This window comes from Rhinoraja longicauda, chromosome 1 (genome assembly GCF_053455715.1).
Source record: "Rhinoraja longicauda isolate Sanriku21f chromosome 1, sRhiLon1.1, whole genome shotgun sequence".
NCBI classification, from domain to species: domain Eukaryota; kingdom Metazoa; phylum Chordata; class Chondrichthyes; order Rajiformes; family Arhynchobatidae; genus Rhinoraja; species Rhinoraja longicauda.
The window spans coordinates 52,577,154-52,597,729 of NC_135953.1; the positions used below are offsets into that span (position 1 = coordinate 52,577,154).

The 20,576-nt window shown below is 43.1% G+C and overlaps 1 protein-coding gene across 2 annotated transcripts in view; it reads left to right on the forward strand.

Moving 5' to 3' along the window:
- The window catches only part of LOC144592626 (kinesin-like protein KIF2A), a 122,081-nt gene that overhangs the window by 25,230 nt on the left and 76,275 nt on the right, over window positions 1–20,576 (forward strand). For both annotated transcript variants that reach the window (XM_078397317.1, XM_078397324.1), the window contains exons 3-7: window positions 1,133–1,252; window positions 10,115–10,166; window positions 15,700–15,819; window positions 17,920–18,020; window positions 19,126–19,221. In XM_078397317.1, the coding sequence (XP_078253443.1) occupies window positions 1,133–1,252; window positions 10,115–10,166; window positions 15,700–15,819; window positions 17,920–18,020; window positions 19,126–19,221 (489 nt within the window). The remainder of the gene's footprint in view (window positions 1–1,132; window positions 1,253–10,114; window positions 10,167–15,699; window positions 15,820–17,919; window positions 18,021–19,125; window positions 19,222–20,576) is intronic.

Sequence of the window (20,576 nt, forward strand, 5' to 3'; positions counted from 1 at the left end):
ATAATTTGGACAATACTCGAGAAGAATCCTTGAATTGTTAAGAAAGCAATTTGATGGGTATTAGGATTGGTGTAGCAGGATTGTGAGTCTTCTGAATGACCTTAGGGAGGTTATGCCTGGAAATAACAGACGTCAAAATGTCCCACGATTAAGTCCAAAAGTATTGTTAAATAATGATCTGGACAAATAGTCCACAAGTTGAATTAGAATCTACCTTGGAAAATTTATGTGGTTAAATTAAATCTAGTAATTGTGGGTAAACACAAAGAAAATCTTTTGGATTGTCATAAATAGATTTGAAACGTAAAAAAAATAATGCTAGAATGAAATAAAAACAGAATGGGCAGCAGATTAGGCAACATCAATGCGGAGGGAATGAAACAAAGTTTAATCTTGCAGATTCATGACCTTTGCAGTATTTCCTATTTTTATTGAAGGATATTATTATCTCATCTCATGACCTGCATGTGTTTCCATTTCTAACCGCTCTCAGAGAAGTGTCTTAGAAAGCTTCAAATTTGTTATCCTACGTTCGAAATATAGTCCACAATTTTCATGTTTTGGATGTAACAATTAAAATGTCTACTTCTGAAACTGGAAAATAAAATGTAACAGAAGCTCTGCAGCTCAAAATTCTGAATCATTTTACTCCATTGCAAGCTACTAAAAAAAACCTAATAATACTTAAATGAATAAAGATCAATTTTTCTAACCTTTATGAATTTTTTCATTATAATTCCTGGCTTCTATGTAGATGTGTAGTTTAAGAACCAGCCGTCCTTAAATTTCGCACAGATATGTATCTGGGAACAACATTAATTCATGGGATTTATTCACCAAATGCTGGAGTAACTCAGCAGGTCAGGCAGCATCTCGGGAGAGAAGGAATGGGTGACGTTTCGGGTCGAGACCCCACATCAGTCTGAAGAAGGGTCTCGACCCGAAACATCACCCACAGTGACTGAAATCAATCAACTTAGCAGAAAGAATTGAACAAGGTTGTTCTTGTTCTTGTTCTTGCACTATGGAAGCTATTAGAGCATTGTATGAACATCAGATTTTAAATGCACATTTTGAGTTATATGAATAAAGTTTTTTGATGTATAATATGCACAATCTTTCAATTTAACAGATTGATCTCGAAAGTGTTTTTGCACTTAACCCAGACCTTGCACCTGATGAAGAAATTGAGCCAAGCCCTGAAACACCGCCACCTCCAACACCCACTATCAAAACTAATAAGATAGTAAAGGTATGTTAATTCCATAACAATATTCGTACACGAGTAATTAATTTAATATATCTTTTTTTTTCTTGATGTTCCTTTGAAGTGAGTCTAGATTGTAGATGGACAGAATTATGAGATCTGTATGATTCTGAGGAAAAGTTCCTTTGACTTGCTCTTTTTGCTTTTTGTAAGTAGGGGAATAGCAGCTGAACAATTATTCTTTCAGTTGGGTATTTGTATCCTCTGCTGCCTGTTATAACTGCAGTGCTACAATATTGGTGATGGGTCTTGGAGATTAATTTTACTTTCAAAGTGCTATCCACTGTGTTTCCTATAAAATTGCCATTTTAATTTGTCACGATGTTCTTTAAACCCTGGAAAATGCTGAGAAAGTTTGAATGACAAGAGCGTTAGATAGGTTTGCGCCAGTGAAGATATCACTGATGAAATTATCAAACTGTCAGAGACTCATCTGTTGTAGGCATCAATATAGCACATGTATTCTTTGATTACAAGCATAGAATTGTAAGAAGGCCAGCATTATGTAATTACCTAAACTGCAAGAAGTACTTCAAAAATATGTGACAGACAAAATTGTGATGTTTACTCTCTATTTATTGCTGTAGTTGTAAAGGTCTGCTGCAGGAACAGATTGGTGCAGGATCTGAAGGATGGAGTTGTCAAGGGGAGATCGAGCATCCTGTCTATGGCCAAAATGGCGAACTTCTGAAATACAGTGTTGGTGGATTGGCAAACAAGAGGCCGATGCTGTATAATCACAATTTCTGCAAAACCCCACTTCATTTAGAACATGCACATCATTCTTTTTACCTTCTTTTTGAATGAGCCATCTAAATTGCCCCACTCTTCTGCTGTGATAATTAAAACATTCCTGTCTCTCTGTCTTAGTGCAGTAGGGCATTGGTATGCTCCTGAAAGAAGTTAGGGATACTTCCAGTGTCTTCAGAGGACCACTCCTGTGGGAAGTGTAACCAGCTGCAGCTTCTGGCTGACTGTCTGTGAACTGGAGCTGTACCTGGACGACTTCAAGATTATCTGGGAGACTGGGAGCTTCATAGAAAGGGTTGCAGTGAGTCAAGAGTCGAGAATGTTTTATTGTCATATGTCCCAGATAGAACAATGAAATTCTTACTTGCTGCAGCACAACAGAATATGTAAACATAGTACACTCTGTAAGCAATATGATAAACGAGACAGAAAAAAAAAGTTCAGTGTGTATATATACATACAAGTACACACACATGTGTGTAAGAAATACACACGTGTGTGTGTGTGTATATATATATATATACACATACTCAAAACAAACAATAGTATAATAATAGTCTATTGTAGTTCAGAGCTTATTTCAGGTTGTAGTGTTTAATAGCCTGATGGCTATAGGGAAGAAGCTGTTCGTGAACGTTACAGTTTTCAGGCTCCTTGTACTTTCTTCCCGATGACAGTGGTGAAATGAGTGTGTGGCGGGTCTCTGATGATGCCTTTTTGAGGCAGTGACTCCGATAAATCCCTTTGATGGTGGGGAGGTCAGAACCGGTGATGGACTGGGCAGTGTTCACAACTTTTTGCAGACTTTTCCACTCCTGGATGTTCAAGTTGCTGAACCAGGCCGTGATGCAACCAATCTATACGGTCCCTACTGTACACCTGTAGAAGTTCAAGAGAATCCTCTTTGACATACCAAATCTCCTTAATCATCTCAGGTAGTAGAGGCATTGATGGGCTTTATTTATAATTGCATCAGTGTGCTGGATTCAGGAAAGATCTTCGGAAATATGCACGCCCAGGAATTTGAAGTTTTTGACACTCTCCACTGTCGTCCCATTAATATAAACAGGATTGTGGGTCCTCATCCTTCCTCTTCCAAAGTCCACAATCAGTACATTGGTTTTACTGTTATTGAGAGCCAGGTTGTTGTGCTGGCACCATTTGGTCAATCGGTCGATCTCACTTCTATATTCTGACCCATCACCATCTGTAATTCGTCCAACAATGGAGGTGTCATCTGCGAACTTGAAGGTGGAGTTTGTACTGTGTCCGGCTACACAGTCATGTGTATAGAGTGAGTAGAGCAGGGGGCTGAGCACGCAGCCTTCAGGTGCTCCCGTACTAATTGTTAATGAGGAAGAAGTCCAAAGGCATACCGGTTTGTAGGTTAATTGGCTTGGTAAATGTAAAAATTGTCCCTGGTGTGTATAGGATAGTGTTAATGTGCGGGGATTGCAGGTCAGCGCGGACCCGATGGGCCGAAAGAGCCTATTTCCGCCGGTATCTCTAGTTTAAACTAAGTATTTCTGCCAATTCGAACAGATGAGGAAGTCGAGGATCCAATTGCAGAGGGATGCACAGAGACCCAGTTCCATGAGCTTGGTAACCAGCTTGTTTTGGGGTTTAAATTTATTTTTAAATTGTATTTATTAATCAAAAATATTTATTCAAATATTAAAATAATATATACAATACAATAAAATCAAACAGAACCCACCACCATAATACAAGACAAACAATAAACTATTATACAACTATCTTACAATCCATGTCCAGCGCCCAGCGGTCCCGGAAATCCCCCAGGGTGCTCGTGACAGTGTGTAGTCCCTCTCTAACCACATCGGAGCGCGGACGTAACCTGGAAGGCCCCGATCCTCCAGAACATTGACCCTGCATGGTATCAGGCGCTACAATTAAAACACAAAATAGCACAAACAGACACAGACAGTTCAAGTGGCTCGAGGCCAAGTCCACGCACCAAAACAAATATGCAACTGTTCGTGGGAGGGAGGCGAGTGGTGTTCCCTGAAGGTTGATAATAGTGGCTCCCACGAAAGCTGCTGCGTCACCACCTCTTTGCCCGGCTATCTCGGCTCTCCTGCGTTCCCTGGCGAGCTGCAGACCTTCGCAGGCAATCCCCGCTGGTCTTCACTGCTCCTGCAGCAACAAAAGGGATTTGCTTCTTGTCGTTGTTTTTGGAAGCCTCCTATCTCCGCCGGTCTTTCCGAGAGAGAGGAGGCTCCATCAACTCCAGATTCCAAGGCCGCAGAAGAAGGTCGAGACGGCGCAGAAAACCTCCCACACCGCACGGCAGCCAGACTGGCCCGGTCAGCAACGACGAGGTAGTAAGGGGGGGTTGTTCCGGACGCAGGTGTAAAAGTCCAGAAAGTTTTTCTCCCCCTTTTGGTGCGCCACAGTTTCCTGGCAGGTTGCCAGCCTCAGTAGTGGGAGCTGCGCAGTTTGCCGATAATCCTGCTCGCAGCCCCAAAACTCGCAGAAACTTTAAAAACAAATTTCTGCAGCGTCTGGCCTACCCAGACCAACTCTGTGCAGTCCTCACCTCTGGGGGTGTGCTCTTCAGTTGCTGCCTGTCTGCAGGAAGAACCAGCACCGCTGAATGGTCGGATTTCCCAATGTGAGGGCGAGGGATAGAGCGATCGGCATCCCTGACGGTCGTATAGCAGTGGTCAAGGGTGTTTAATCCACTGGTGCTGCAGGCGACATGTTGGTGGTAGTTTGGGAGTGATTTATTCAGGTGGGCTTTGTTGAAGTCCCCGGCTATGGCGGTAAACGCTTCACGGTACGCTGTCTGGTGCTTGTTGACCCCGTCATGCAGCTCCTCCAATGCTAGATGGACGTCTGCCTGGGGTGGGATGTAGACCATGGTCAGGATGATGGAGGTGAATTCCCTCGGGAGGTAGATGGGGCGGCACTTCACTGCCAGATGTTCCAGGTCCGAAGAGCAGGAGTTGGACAGAACTGCCACGTCTGAGCACCACGAAGAGTTGACCATGAGGCCGACGTCGCCACCTCTCCCTTTCCCAGATGCCTGCGTACGGTCCAATAGACAGATGGAGAAACCTTCAGGCTGGACGACTCATTCTGGGGAGCTGGGAATGAGCCATGTCTCTGTGAAACAGAACAGTGCTTTCCCTCAGCTCCTTTTGGTAATGCAGCCTTGACCTTCAAGGACCTGTCCCACTTAGGCGATTTGTTTAGGCGACTACAGGTGACTAGGCTGTCGCCACACGGTCATCGGGGTGTCACCTGTATGGTTGTGAGTAGACTCCAAAGAGTCGTAGTGTTTTTCTAGTCGCCTCTGGATTTTGAGATGTTTAAAAATTTGCGGCGACTGTTGATTTGACGCCAATGATCGTAGCTTGAGGTCTCCTGACGTAGGTGCTGTCGTAGGTTGTTGCCAGGTGATGTAGGTTGTCGCCAGTGCTGTCTTCGGTGAATTCCATTGGCGACTACCTACGTCAACCGGCGACAGATACCGGCGTCAAAACCGGAGGCCAAAATGACATGAATTGTCTTCAGATGTCGCCGACAGAGACGTAGCTTGTCGCGGTAGATGTAGGTTGACTTCAGTTGTCGTAGGTTGTCGCCTGTGTGGTCGTAGGTGGACGTCCTAAATCGCGACAATTGGGTCGCTAGTTGTCGGTAGCTTGATGTCGACTATGTGGTAGGTTGTTTTAGCTTGTCGTAGACATTGTCGTAGGGGGGATCCAGTCGCCGTTTTTTCGGCGACCTGCTACGACTATGACAGTCGCCTAAAAAATCGCCTGTGGGACAGGCCCTTAAGTCCTCCACTTTATTTTCCAGTGATTGTACATTGGCTAGTAGGATGGTAGGGAGAGGGGTTCGTAGTCCCCTGCGCTTCAGTCTGACTTGTAGTCCTGCCTGCCGGCCATGTTTCCGGATACCATAGAGGCCTCTCTGGTGTTTCCAGGTACAGTACTTACTGTTCCTGTGATCGTCCGCCAGGTCGGGGATTCCTGTGTGATCGGGAATTCCCTTACAGTCGGCATTAGCAGCTTGTCAATTGCATCGCTGGTTTCTGCTTTTTCTTTTAAACAGGTAAGCTGAGAACTACTATATTTAATGATTTTCTGCTGTGCTGCTGGCAACATGTCGCCACAGACTGGCGCCATCTTAGTGCTAGCCTAAGCTAAACGGGACTAGTTTAGATGAGGCATCAACGTCGGTTAGTTGAACTGAAGAGCCTGTTTCTATGCTGCATGACACTGACCAATTCTGTAACCACTTGGCCAATTGAGGTTCATCGCTTGATGCATTCAAGAAAGGGTTAGATAATATTTTAAATATTTAGGAATCGGAGATATATCTGTTGTCAATACAGGAAAGTGCATTTATGCAAACTATTTGCCATAATTTTACTGAAATAGTATACAGGTTTGAAGGGCAATATGGGTGCCTACTGTATTTTATGTTCTTGTGCTTTCTTTTTCTTAGCCAATTTATATCTAACTTGCCAACTTGTCTTTTTAATCTAATCCTGTTGTATTGCACTTTATCAAACTGATGATCTACATAAATGAAATTGACTGCATTACCTACAAAGCTTACGTTTTGCCATCCCATCTTTCAGCCAATTCTACACAGACTCTTGATTAGTCTAGCTCATGACCAGATGGGAATTTGTTTTTATATTCTTCTGTCATTTCATCTCTTAAACACTTTACTCCCCCAAAAATCTCCTTTCTTTCAAGCGAGGCGACCATTTTTAACACTCTTGGTAGATCCTGGTTTTCTCTTTCAATGATTATCATCTTTATAGACATAGAATGCTGGAGTAACTCAGCGGGACAGGCAGCATCTCTGGAGAGAAGGAATGGATGACGTTTCGGGTCGAGACCCTTCTTTAGACTGATGTCAGGGGAGTGGGCAGGACAGAGATAGAATGTAGTCGGAGAGAATAAGACGTGAGAGAACTGGGAAGTGGGAGGGGATGGAGAGAGAGAGGGAAAGCGGGCTATTTGAAGTTAGAGAAATCAATGTTCATACTGCTGGGGTGTAAGCTGCCCAAGCGAAATATGAGGTGCTGTTCCTCCAATTTGCGCTGGGCCTCACTCTGACAATGGAGGAGGCCCATGACAGAAAGGGAATGGGAGGGGGAGTTAAAGTGCTGAGCAACCTTTGATTTAAACCAGCATCTGCAGTTCTTTCCTACACATTTTGTCTGCTCCACTGCGAAATCTCCTCAAGGTATGTCTACTTTGAAGAAGTCCTCCTCCTCCTCCCTCCGAGAGTTCAGCAACATCCTCTCTCACTGCTCCCCCTCTGTGATTCCTCCTTCTCTCCGACTCTACGACCATGTCTTACCCAGACCCATTACCACAGCCACGTTTGTTTTCTCGGGACTTGCCTGTGCCTCCATCTGTTACCTCACGGATTCCAGCTCCAGTTCCAGACCTCCCAGTTCGGACCCAACCCGGACTATAGGTTCCGACAGTCGATCTACCAATTTTCACAACAGTTCTCATTCCGTGCCCTGCATTCTACACTGGCTGCGATGCACCGGCACCAGCAGGCCCTCGCTCTGACTCTCCCACAGCTCCGGGCCTCACTCAACCACCCCTGCAACGGACCCCAACTGCACTTCATTCAATGCCAGATCCACGCCCTCAACAAATGCTTCCTTTCCTACCTGGACTCCACAAAGAATCGCAAACTTGCCTGCCTCCAGACTGGTCCTTCCACCAACACTCCTCGACTTGACTGCCTGCAGGTCCGAGTCTCCACCACCGGTCCGCGCCGCCTGCCTGAACACCACGAGGCCGAGACCAGCGAGTCCATTGCTGCCACGAGGCGCATCACCACCTTCCTGGCTGATCCCAGGCCCAGACCACTGAAGTTGCCGCCGTTGTCGACTTTCACCACCTCCCCGGGGCCACAACCGCCGCTGCCGCTGACCTTCACTACCTCCCTGGGACCGCCGACCTTCATCGCCTCCTCGATGCCGCCGCTGCCGCCGACCTTCACTGTCTCCCTGACCATCCACTGACCGGGACTACCGACGCTTCGTCCGCTGACCCGGGCTCCAGTCCCCTGCTGGCCTCCACCAGCAGCTCCACCGACACTCGCCTCTCCACCGCCCACCAGTGGGCCGCAGCCGTTGTCTTACCAGAGTCCCAGGTTCAGCACTGGGCCCACAACCTCCACGATGCAGATGCCAACACGACATGGGGGTTCCACTGGTTCTTCCTCTTCCCCTTTTAACCAGGTGATCCCAGCTACTCCCCACCCATACAGTAGTCCACATGCCCCCCTCCTCTCTGAACACCCACTATACCCCCACCAGACATCGCCTCGGCCTCCATCTACTCACCTGCCTTCCTCTGACCCCAACCCCCACTCTTGCTGTGTGTTCACCATCCCCTCTGACCTCCCCCTTTCTGATACGGATGGGTCTGTCCTCAGCAGAGGCCTCACCTTTGTTCACCTCCGCCCCCACCTCAATGAGTTTCGTGTCCGCCACTATGTAGAGCTCTTCAGTCGCTTCCGCCTGCGTGCCATTTTCTATGGGGGGGAATCCTCACCACCCTGTGATGACCCCTTCACATCTCCACTGGACCTCCTCCTCTTGGACTCCCTCGGATGACTCTCTACCTTCTGTAGACCTATTCATTTTCAACTGCCGGCGGGACATCAATCACCTTAACCTTTCCATTCCCATGACTTACTCGAACCTCTCCCCCCAATGTACAGCCCTCCGCTCACTCTGCACAACCTTGACTTGATAATCAGACTTGATAATCTAACTCACTGACAAGGGAGGCGCAGTGGGACCATGACCCCACAGATCAGCACCACGACCTTAATATCACACACCATTTCTGATTTTATTACTTCCGACTCTCTGCCCTCTAAAGCCTCAAACCTTATCGTTCCCCAATCCTGCACGGCCTGATTTTATCTTCTCCCCAAAATCCACAAACAGAATTGTCCCATTGTTTCTGCTTGTTCATGTCCCATCGAATTAATTTCAACATACCTTGACTCCATCCTATCCCCCCAGGTCCAATCCTACCTATGGCCAAGACATCTCGCACACTCGTCGTCTCTTCAACGACTTCCGTTTTCCAGGCCCCCACTCCCTCACCTTTACCTCGACTCCATCGAAGGACTCCGACAGACTTTTCAGGTGCGGCAGAGGTTCACTTGTACCTCCTCCAACCTCATCTACTGTATTGGCTGTTCCAGGTGTGAACTTCTGTACATCGGCGAGACCAAGTGCAGGCTCGGCGATCGTTTCGCTGAACACCTCCGCTCAGTTTGCCTTGACCTACCTGATATCCTGGTTGCTCAACACTTTAACTCCCCCTCCCATTCCCAATCTGACCTTTATGTCCTGGGCCTCCTCCATTGTCAGAGTGGGGGCCAGCGCAAATTGGAGGAACAGCACCTCATATTTCGCTTAGGTAGTTTACATCCCAGCGGTATGAATATTGACTTCTCTAACTTCAAATAGCCCTTGCCTTCCCTCTCTCTTCATCCCCTCCCCCTTCCCAGTTCTCCCACCAGTCTTACTGTCTCGGACTATGTTCTATCTCGGTCCCACCAACTCCCCTGACATCAGTCTGAAGAAGGGTTTCGACCCGAAACGTCATCCATTCCTTCTCTCCAGAGATGCTGCCTGTCCCGCTGAGTTACTCCAGCATTTTGTGTCGACCTTCGATTTAAACCAGCATCTGCAGTTCTTTCCTGCACATTAACATCTTTATTCTTGCTTCTAGACTTTTCACAGAGATGCTCTCAACATTTGTGCATAAAAATCCTATTGTTTCTTCGAACCTCTGCATTGAGTTGTGCTATAGAAATTCCTGCATGCAATCCTTGAAACTCACTCAAACGTTTTTTGAGATTGCATGCATCATGTCTGGGTGCCTTTCCCCTTACTTACCATCCACATTACTTATCCAATCCTCTGCCATCTCCACTTATGGCAGTGAAAGAAACCACAGTTACTGCGATGCCCTTTTAGAAAGAGTGAGTTTGATGGTTTGTTATTGTTTTTATATATCTCTAATTCCACCTTTCAAATGATAACATTGCTTGTGCTTTATTTTGAAGAATCGCAGAACTGTGGCTGCTAAAAACGAAACACCTGCCAAAGATAATCGAGGTAATTTTGAAGTATGTTTTTTGGCAATTTGATAATTTAGTTCCAAGAGAATACTGTATGTCAAAGGAAGAGTGGCGCATTAATATTAATTATTTTAATTGCTTTTATTTTAAAGCCACTCATAATAGGCTGGCAGAATGGACAGACAGATGGCAGTTGAAATTTAATACAGAGAAATGTGAAGTGAGGCTATTAGAGACAGATGAGACTGCAGATGCTGTAACCTGGAGCAAAAATCAATCTGCTGGGTGAACTTGGTGGGTAAGGTGAAATATGTGGATGTAGAGGAATGGTTGACGTTTTGGGTACACACCGAGATGTTCAGATTAGTTTATTGCCATACACATTAGGGTGCAATGAAATTCCTAATTCACACAAAGGTCAAAGAGTAAACAATAAATGCGATTAGTACAACAATAAATACCACAATGATTACAATAGAGCAGAATGGTGCAACAATTGTCATGTAATTTTAAGTAGTACAAAAAAAAAATCAATTGAATAACTAAATGAACTGGAGATAAGACTAAGGGGAAATTTCCGAGTAGGAGTCTGATAGACGTAGGAAGAAGTTGTTACTGAGTCTGGACATCTGGGTTTTTAAGATCCTGTTTATTCTCCGAGAAGGTTGAGGACAGAAATGGGAATGGCCAGGGTGGCAGCTATCTTTGACAACACGTTCAGCCTTCCTGAGGCAATGCACCATGAAGATAGCCTGGATGGAAGCGACTGATGAGTCTTGACTGGGCTCTGCAGATTCAGGTTTTCAAAATTTGCCTCTGAACTCCATAATTTGAGATATGTAATAGAAAAAAATCCCACGTAGGTTAAAGTGCACATTGACAGATTTTAATAAAGGCCATTTTTATACATTTTATTTTCACCATGTAAAAATACAGCAGTGTTTATACGTAGTCCCCCCCCATTTCAGGGCACCATAATGTTTGAGACACATGGCTTCACAGGTGTTTGTAATTGCTCAGGTGTGATTAATTGCCTCCTTAACGCAGGTATAAGAGAGCTCTCAGCATCTAGTTTTTCCTCCAGTCTTTCCATCACCTTTTGGAAAATTTTATTGCGGTTTATCAACATGAGGACCAAAGTTGTGCCAATGAAAGTCAAAGAATCCATTATGAGACTAAGAAACAGCAATAAAACTGTTAGAGACATCAGCCGAACCTTAGGCTTACCAAAATCAACTGTTTGGAACACCATTAAGAAGAAAGAGAGCACTGGTGAGCTTACTAATTGCAATGGGACTGGCAGGCCAAGGAAGACCTCCATAGCTGATGACAGAAGAATTCTCTCTATAATAAAGAAAAATCCCCAAACACCTGACCGACAGATCAGAAACACTCTTCAGGAGTCAGTTATGGATTTGTCAGTGACCACTGTCCGCAGAAGACTTCATGAACAGAAATTCAGAGGCTACACTGCAGGATGCAAACAACTGGTTAGCCGCTAAAATAGGATGACAAGGTTATAGTTTGCCAAGAAGTACTTAAAAGAGCAACCACAGTTCTGGAAAAAGGTCTTGTGGACTGGTGAGACGAAGATTAACTTGTATCAGAGTGATGGCAAGACAAAGTATAGAGGCTTTGTCTTGCCATCACTCACCTCATCTGTGAAACACGGTGGTGGGGGTGTTATGGCCTGGGCATGTATGGCTGCTGAAGGTTCTGGCTCACTTTATTGATGTTACAACTGCTGATGGTAGTAGCATGATGAATTCTGAAGTGTCCTATCTGCTCATCCTATCTGCTCAATTTCAAACAAATGCCTCAAAACTCATTGGCCAGCGGTTCATTCTACAGCAAGACAATGATTGCAAACATACTGCTAAAGCAACAAAGGAGTTTTTCAAAACTAAAAAATGGTCAATTCTCGAGTGGCCAAGTCAATCACCCGATCTGAACCCAATTGAGCATGACTTTTATATGCTGAAGAGGAAACTGAAGGGGACGCCCCCAAAGCAAGCAGAAGCTAAAGATGGCTGCAATACAGGCCTGGCAGAGCATCACCAGAGAAGACACCCAGCAACTGGTGATGTCCATGAATCGCAGACTTCAAGCAGTCATTGCATGCAAAGGATATGCGACAAAATACTAAACATGACTACTTTCATTTACATCACATTCCTGTATCCCAAACATTATGGTGCCCTTAAATGGGGGGACTATGTATAAACACAGCTGTAATTCTACATGGTGAAACCAAAATGTATAAAAATGGCCTTTAATAAAATCTGATAATATGCACTTTAACCTCATGTGATTTTTTTTTCTATTACAAATCTCAAATTGTGGAGTATCGAGGTAAATAAATAAATGATAGGTCTTTGTCCCAAACATTATGGAGGGCACTGTAGATCTCCCTCCTAACCCCATTCTCCTGCCTTCTCCCCATAACCTCTGACACCTGTACTAATCAAGAATCTATCTATCTCTGCCTTAAAAAATACCCACTTGACCTCCACAGCCTTCTGTGGCAAAGAATTCCACAGATTCACCACCCTCTGACTAAATAAATTTCTCTTCATCTGCTTCCTAAAAGAACGTCCATTAATTCTGAGGCTATGATCTCTAGTCCTTGACTCTCCCATTAGAGGAAACATCCTCTCCACATCCACTCTATCCATGCCTTTCACTAGTCTGTATGTTTCCATGAGGTCTCCCCTCATTCTTCTAAACTCCAGCGAGTACAGGCCCAGTGCTGACAAATGCTCATCAGAGGTTAACCTCATTCCCGGGATCATTCTTGTAAACCTCCTCTGGACCCTCTCCAGAGTCGGTGCATCCTTCCTCAGATATGGTGCCCAAAATTCCTCACAATGTTCCAAATGCGGCCGTACCAGCGCCTTCTAGAGCCTCAGTATTACATCCCTGTTTTTGTATACAAGCCATCTGGAAATAAATGCTAGCATTGAGTTTGCTTTCTTTACTACTGATTTGACTTGCAGATGAACTTTTTGGGAATCCTGCACCAGCACTCCCAAGTCCCTTTGCACCTCCGATTTCTGGATTCTCTCCCCATTTAGAAAATAGTCTTTATTCCTACTACCAAAATGCATGACTCCACATTTTGCTACACTATATTCAATCTGACACTTCTCTGCCCATTCTCCCAACCTGTCCAAGTCCTTTTGCAGAGTCCTTGCTTTCTCTGCACTACCTGCTCTTCCACCTATTTTCCTATCATCCGCAAACTTGGCCACAAAGCCTTCAATCCCCTCGTCCAATTCATTAATACACAACGTGAAGAGTAACAGCCCCAGCACTGCCCCCCATGGAACTCCACTTGTCACTGGCATCCAACCAGAAAAAGCCCCCTTTATTGCCACTCTTTGACTTCTGCCATCCAGCCAACCTGCTATCCATGCTAGTATCTGCCCTGATACCGTGGGCTCTCATCTTCCTTAGCAGCCTAACGAGTGGCACCTTATCAAAGGCTTTCTGAAAATCTAAGTAAACAATATCTACTGACTCTCCTTTGTCTGCCGTGCTATTTACTTCAAAGAATTCCAGCAAATTTGTCAAGCAAGACCTCCCCATCACAAAGCCATGCTGACTTCGGCCTATTTCATCGTGAACTTCTAAGCACTCTGTAACCTCATCCTTGATAATGGATTCTAAAATCTTACCAATCACCAAAGTCAGACTAACCAGCTTATAGTTCTCACTATTCTGATTTGCTCCTTTCTTGTGCAACGGGGTAATATTGGCAATTTTCTAATCATTTGTCTCCTGTCTCTGGTGATTCTTGAAATATAACTGTCACTACCTCCACAATCTCTAAGCCACCTCTTTCAGAACCCTAGGGTGCAGTGCATCTGGTTCAGGTTACATCCATCTTCAGCCATTTCGGCTTCCCAAGCACCTTCTCCCTAGTAATAGCCACTCCACTAACTTCCACCCCTTGACTCTTGAATTTCAGGTACGTTGCTGGTGTCTTCCACTGTGAAGACTGATGCAAAAAAGTTATTCAACTCCTCTGGCATTTCTTGAATCCCCATTATCACTTCTCCTGGATCATTTTCCAGCAGTCCAACTTCCACTCTTGCCTCTTTCTTACTCTTATATAACTGAAGAAACTCTTGCTATCCTCTTTTATATTATTGGCTAGCTTACCTTCGTATTTCATCTTTTCTCCCTGTATTGCCTTTTTAATTACCTTCTGTTGTTCTTTAAAAGCTTCCCAATCCTCTGGCTTCCCACTAATCTTTGCTATGTTGTACGCCTTCTCTTTTAATTTTAAACTGTCCTTGACTTCCCTTGTCAACCACGGTCACTTCTTTCTCCCCCTAGAATCTTTCTTCCTCTTTGGAATGAAAAGATCCTGCGTCTTCTGGATTATTCCCAGAAACTTCTGCCATTGCTGTTCCACTGTCATCCCTGCTAGGGTACCTTTCCAGTCAACTTTGGCCAGCTCCTTCCTCATGCCTCTGCAGTCCCCTTTGCCCAGCTGCAATACCGACTTATCCGATTTCACCTTTTCCCTCTCAATTGCAGATTAAAACTAATCACGTTGTGGTCGCTACCTCCTAATGGTTCCTTTACCTTGAGTTCCCTTTATCAAATCCGGTCCATTACATAACACTAAATCCAGAATTGCCTTTTCCTGGTAGGCTCCACTACAAACTGCTCTAAGAATCCATTTTGGAGGCACTCTACAAATTCCCTTTCTTGGGGTTCAGTACCAACCTGATTTTTTCCAGTCTACCTGCATATTGAAATCTCCCATGACCACCATAGCATTGCCTTTTTTACTTGCCAATTTTATCTCCTGATGTAACTTGTACTCTATATCCTGGCTACTGTTTGGGGGCCTGTAAATAACTCCCATTAGCGTCTTTTAACCCTTATAATTTCTCAGCTCTATCCACAATGACTACATCTTCTGATCTCATGTCACCCCTCGCTAAGGACTGAACAAGCAGAGTAACCCCACCCCCTCTGCCCTCCTTTCTGTCTTTCCAATAGGACGTATAACCCTGAATATTCAGCTCTCAGCTCCGATCCTCTGGCAGCCACGTCTCCGTAATGCTTACAACATCATACCTGCCAATTTCCAACTGTGCTGCAAGCTCATCCACTTTGTTCCTTATGCTACTATTCAAATATAGTACCTTCAATTCAGTGTTGACCACCCCATTTCTCACAATCATCCCGATTTTACCCGACCTTACTCTTCTCCCTTTTTAAACTTTCTGTCCTGTTATTTATGGAACATGGGGTTGCAGGGGAAAGTGTCAATCACTGCACTAAAGATGCATTTAGACAAACATTTCAATAGGCAATGCACAGAAGGATATAATCCTAATGATGGCAACTTGTATTAGTATAGATGGGCAGTATGGGCTTAATTGGCCAAAGAGCCAATTTCTGTGCTATACTTGCATAACATGCATTTGGATTACTTGCGTGGGTGGCTTATTATAGAAAACATCTTGTTCAAACTTATCCATTCCAGTTATTAATAGTTGAATTTGGTCTTGGGAAGTTTTGATGTAATTACGTATTCTTCTTTCTCCCAGTGGCATCAACAAGACCAAGACCGAGCCAGCTTCCAGAGCATCCGTTAGCTGCTCATCAGAATGGAAGTGCTACAGATATCTCTCCAGCCCAGTCTGGAAAAAAAGATTTTGCACCACCATGTAAGTGATTGTGTGTATGTAAAGCTTGTATAAAATGCACTTATTAGATGTTTTATGTTGGGACTAAGTGAAGTTAAAGCAGATTTACCACAGTGCATACATAGTGTTAATGGAGTGTGGACTTCTGTAAGTGATGCAGTGATTATTTTTCAAATATTTATTGTGTAGTTTTCATTTGCAATGTAAGCAAGTGGCCTACCAGTCTCTTGTTAATTAGGTAACAAGAATTGATTAATTTTGATTGCTGTTTGGTGACTTGGAAGTTGAAAGTGCCAGTACTTTGCTCAATTACCCTTGTTTTAAAATGGCACATAGCCTAGAGTTACAGTAAAGGCAAGAATAGGGATCCCGAAGGTATCTTTAGAGGAACCTAAGCCGTTTCATTTGCCTCATTCTTACTGACTCAAAAACAAGGACTGTAGGGACAATGAGCACATTGACCATTGTAAAATGGTGGATGGGATAAATCACATTAGAGGAGTGAAGCAGTGATGGGAAATAGTATATTTCAGGGAATAGACACAGTGCTTTGCCGCTGCATTTGATAGTACCAAAGGCTGTGTGTTCTTTCTGGTGTTTGAGTTAAGGCCATTTGTTTGGGAGGATTGGAGAGGAACTTGAAGTGAGAGGGCAAACAACGACACAGAGAAGAATAGGGTCAAATGCAGAAGAGCTAAAAGATAACAATAAATGGATTACTACCCGAGCTACAGATGCATTGGTATAGGGATGTATTAAATATGAGGCTCAAAGGTTAGTATGGGGGTAAAGGAGCACTAGCACTGGGGAAGCTCTATCTGGAACCCTTTAAATTAAATAGTATAGGAGAAGATGCAGGTGAGGGGAAATTTAGAAAGCTTGAGGACAGGATATTTGCACGGGGTAAAGAATGAATTATGATAATCATACTTTGTAAGAGGGGCAGACCATACAGATGTAGGAGTAAACCCACCCCCAGTTACAATGTGTGTAATGAAAAATGGTCAAGACTGAAATCAAGGCTCTATCAAATGCAAGTAGCATTTGTAATGAGATAGCTTAGAAAATAGAGGTAATCATTCAGGGTTATCTTTATAAGAAGAAGAAGGGTGAAAATTAAAAAAAACTAAGGAGCAAAAAATGTTGGTGGGGATCATCTATATGCCCCCCCAAAAAAGTAGAGGTAAAGTAGAAGAGCAAAATATTGGAAATAATAGTCAGGATAATTAAGTAACAATTTGGGATTCTGATCCACATATAGACTGGGACATCCAAATTTTGCAATCTTGAACAAATTCGTGGAGTGCGTACAATATAGTTTTCTAGTTTGGTATATTGAGGAACAAAATACAGAACAGGCTTTCTAAGATTTAAAATTTCAATATGAGTAAGAGTTCATATATAAACTTGTAATTGATATAGTTGAAAGTAATTTAACTTAATATGAAACTATGGCCCTAAATCTATAGGCTGTAAACTATAAAATTAAGAAACCTGGTTGGCTGTGGTAGATTGAAAAAAATATGAAGCTTGACTGTAAATGAAAATTTATCATATTCTTTACAAAAGACTCAAAACCCCTTGAGAAAAAGTGGATGGAAGAAATCTTCTATTTAGTGTTATATTAAAGAAGAGATAAACAGGCATAAGGGTTGGAGAAATTTATAAATTCAGCAAAGGAAGATCAAGCTATTGATCACAAAATATACGCTTGTCTAATAATATTTTTGTGTCTATTGAAGAAGATAGAAAAAGGTTCCCCAGTGCAGTAGCATAAGTGTTAGTTATGCATAGAATGTCTTTTTCTTAGACTCAGTGTAAAGTTTCCCTGTGGAGAACACAAAATAACCTGCCTTAAAATTGCCCTCTGGTCATGAAAACTATATAGCTTGCAATTCTCCTGAAATGGTCATGTAAATGATATTATCTCAAAAATGTATTTAAGTTGATTTGGGAAAGACAGGAATTTTGTTGTTCCGCGACATAAATATGTGAAACCATAAGTATCTACTTTTATCAATGTTAAAGAAACATTTTAGTTTTTTTAATAACTTCTTCATAGGTTTAGAACCAACAAACCTTGATGTACATCCTCTAACCTATGGTTGATTTACTTTTCAGCACGTAGAAAATCAAATTGTGTTAAAGAAGTTGAAAAACTCCAGGAAAAACGTGAAAAGCGACGAATACAGCAACAAGAGATGAGGGAGAAAAGGGCTCAGGTTTGTATTTTTCACACAAAAAGCTTATCATCTTGCACTCCTATCCCCAGCTTTAACATGGTCCACATAACTGGTAAATTAATAAAGCTCATGAGAAGCTAATGAAACTGGTACAAATCGAAGGTAGAAGCTAATGAAACTGGTAAGCTGAATCCAAAATTAATGACCCCAATGGAAGTGAGCAAAGGATAATGATTAACTATTTTGTGACTGGGAAGTTATTTTTGGTTGGGTTCTGCAGGGCACAGTAAAATGTCCCTAAATTTAGTGGCAATAATTCACTCCAAAGTCATAGAAAGAATGAATTTGGAAAGGGCAAATAGATGAGGAAAAAAAGTGGGTGGATGGTGCCAGGTAGGGAAGCCACAGAAGGAGAATTAAAAGACAGAGGCTTGTAGGTAATTCTTTCAACTACTGTTTGTATCTGTGCCCTGCTCTCCACCCACCTGGCTCAATTTTTTTTTACCTTGTATGTTTCTGTCAATCCCCCACCAGCCTCTGCCTTTAACCCTTTCCTCTAACCCTTTGATCAATTAACTATTTTCCTTGTTATCATAAGTGATAGGAGCAGAATTTGGCCAACTGGTCCATCAAGTCTACTCTTCCATTCTATCATAACTGATCTATCTCCCTCCTAACCACGTTCTCCTGCCTTCTCTCCATAACCCCTGACACCCGCATCTTCTTACCAGCCCTGCTTGCCAGCCCTGTCCAGGGCTCTCAAATTTCCATACATCTTAAATCATTCTTGCCTTGCTCTCTCTTCAAAATGAATTAATCTAAGCTTGGTTATTTTCTTTTCTCAACTATAATTCTGCAGCCTTGTAACATGCTCTTAAATCTGCTCTGCACCCTAATTAAGTTCACCTCAGTTCTTCAATTATTGACATACTGACTATCCAATCTGGCCAGCCCAGCACACGCTTGGGGCCCTAATGACAGCTATAAGAGAATTTATCTTCTTGTAAAACTTAAATGCTTTTTCGTTTACTTTTACAAATAATTTTCTGTATTATAGAAAATTAGAAACGCTGCTACCAAATGTTTAATTCTACAGTCAATCTTTTTATTGTACTTTTACTTCGGCAAATTGTATCTTTAATAGGATGTTGATTCTACGAATCCAAACTGGGAAATTATGTGCATGATAAAAGAATTTAGATCAAGTCTTGACTACCGACCGCTTACAGCTGCTGATCCAGTAAGTTATAAGTTTAAGCAAGTCAATTGTTTCATGTATTTTACTAAACTGGTAGGATCTGAGAACGGAGACACGAAGGACAGCCGATGATGGAATCTTGAGTCAAAAACAAGGTGCTGGAGAAACTCAGTGAGTCAGGTAGCATCTGTGGAGGGAATGGCCAGTGTTTGGATGCAGACCCTTCTTCTGACTCTGTTTAGATGTGGGTCCCAAACTGAAGCATTGTCTGTCCTTTCCCTCCATACATGCTACTTCACCTGCTGAGTTACTCCAGCACTCTTATTTTTGCTCGGGATCTGTGAATCTTGTTTTGAGTTTGTTTTATTCAGATTTTATGTTGATAATTCTTCAGAGGCTATTTAAAGTTGTATATTTGAAAGTTGAATGATGTTCGAGAAGCAATTTGTCTGTTATCAAAGTAATATATAACAATCTTTCACTTGCTGTATGCTTTTCAGCATATGATCTTTAGTTATATTTTTAGTCTTCAATTTTGAAACTGCACTGTTGAGAAAAGGAGACCAATTTACTTTGTTATTCAGTAATATTATAAATGATTTGATATTTGGCCTGAGCCCTTGATTCCCTCCAAATATGGCACCTACTGGTGTCTACATTAGAGAATGTCAAAGATTATAAACCCACAGCATGGAGGGTGGGGTGGGGTGGAATTCATCCTCATCCCAAGCAAGTGGCTGACCCTTTATTCAGAGACTCTGCCACCTTGTTCTCAGCTTCCCCATGAGAGGCTGCTCTGGAAGGTTAGATTGCATGGGATCCAGGGAGTGCTAGCTAACTGGGTACAGAATTGGTTTAATGGAAGGAAACAGGGTGGTGGTGGATGGGTGCTTTTCGCACTAGAGGCCTGTAATGAAGGGTGTGCCTCAGGGATCGATGCTGGACCCCTTACTGTTTGTGGCTAATATCAATGATTTGAATGAGATTGTATGGCATGATTTGTAAGTTTGCAGATGACATTAAAATAGATGGTATCGTAGGTAGTCAAGATGGTTATCAAAAATTACAGAAGGCTCTTTATCAGCTGGACGAGTGGTTGAGAAATGGTTAAATGGTATTTAATGCAGATAAGTGCGGGAAAGTGCTTTTTGTGAAATAAAACCAGGGGAGGACCTCCATACTGAATGGTCGGACCCTGGGGAGTGTTATTAGAGCAGAGGGATATCAGAGTACAGGTACATAGTTCCCTGCATCACAGGTAAATAGGGTGGTCAAGGAATCTTTTGGTACATTAGCTTTCATCAGTCAAGGTATTAAGCATAGAAATTGGGACGTAATATTACATTCCACATGGAGTATTGTGTTCAGTTTTGGCCACCCTGCCTTAGGAAGAGTAT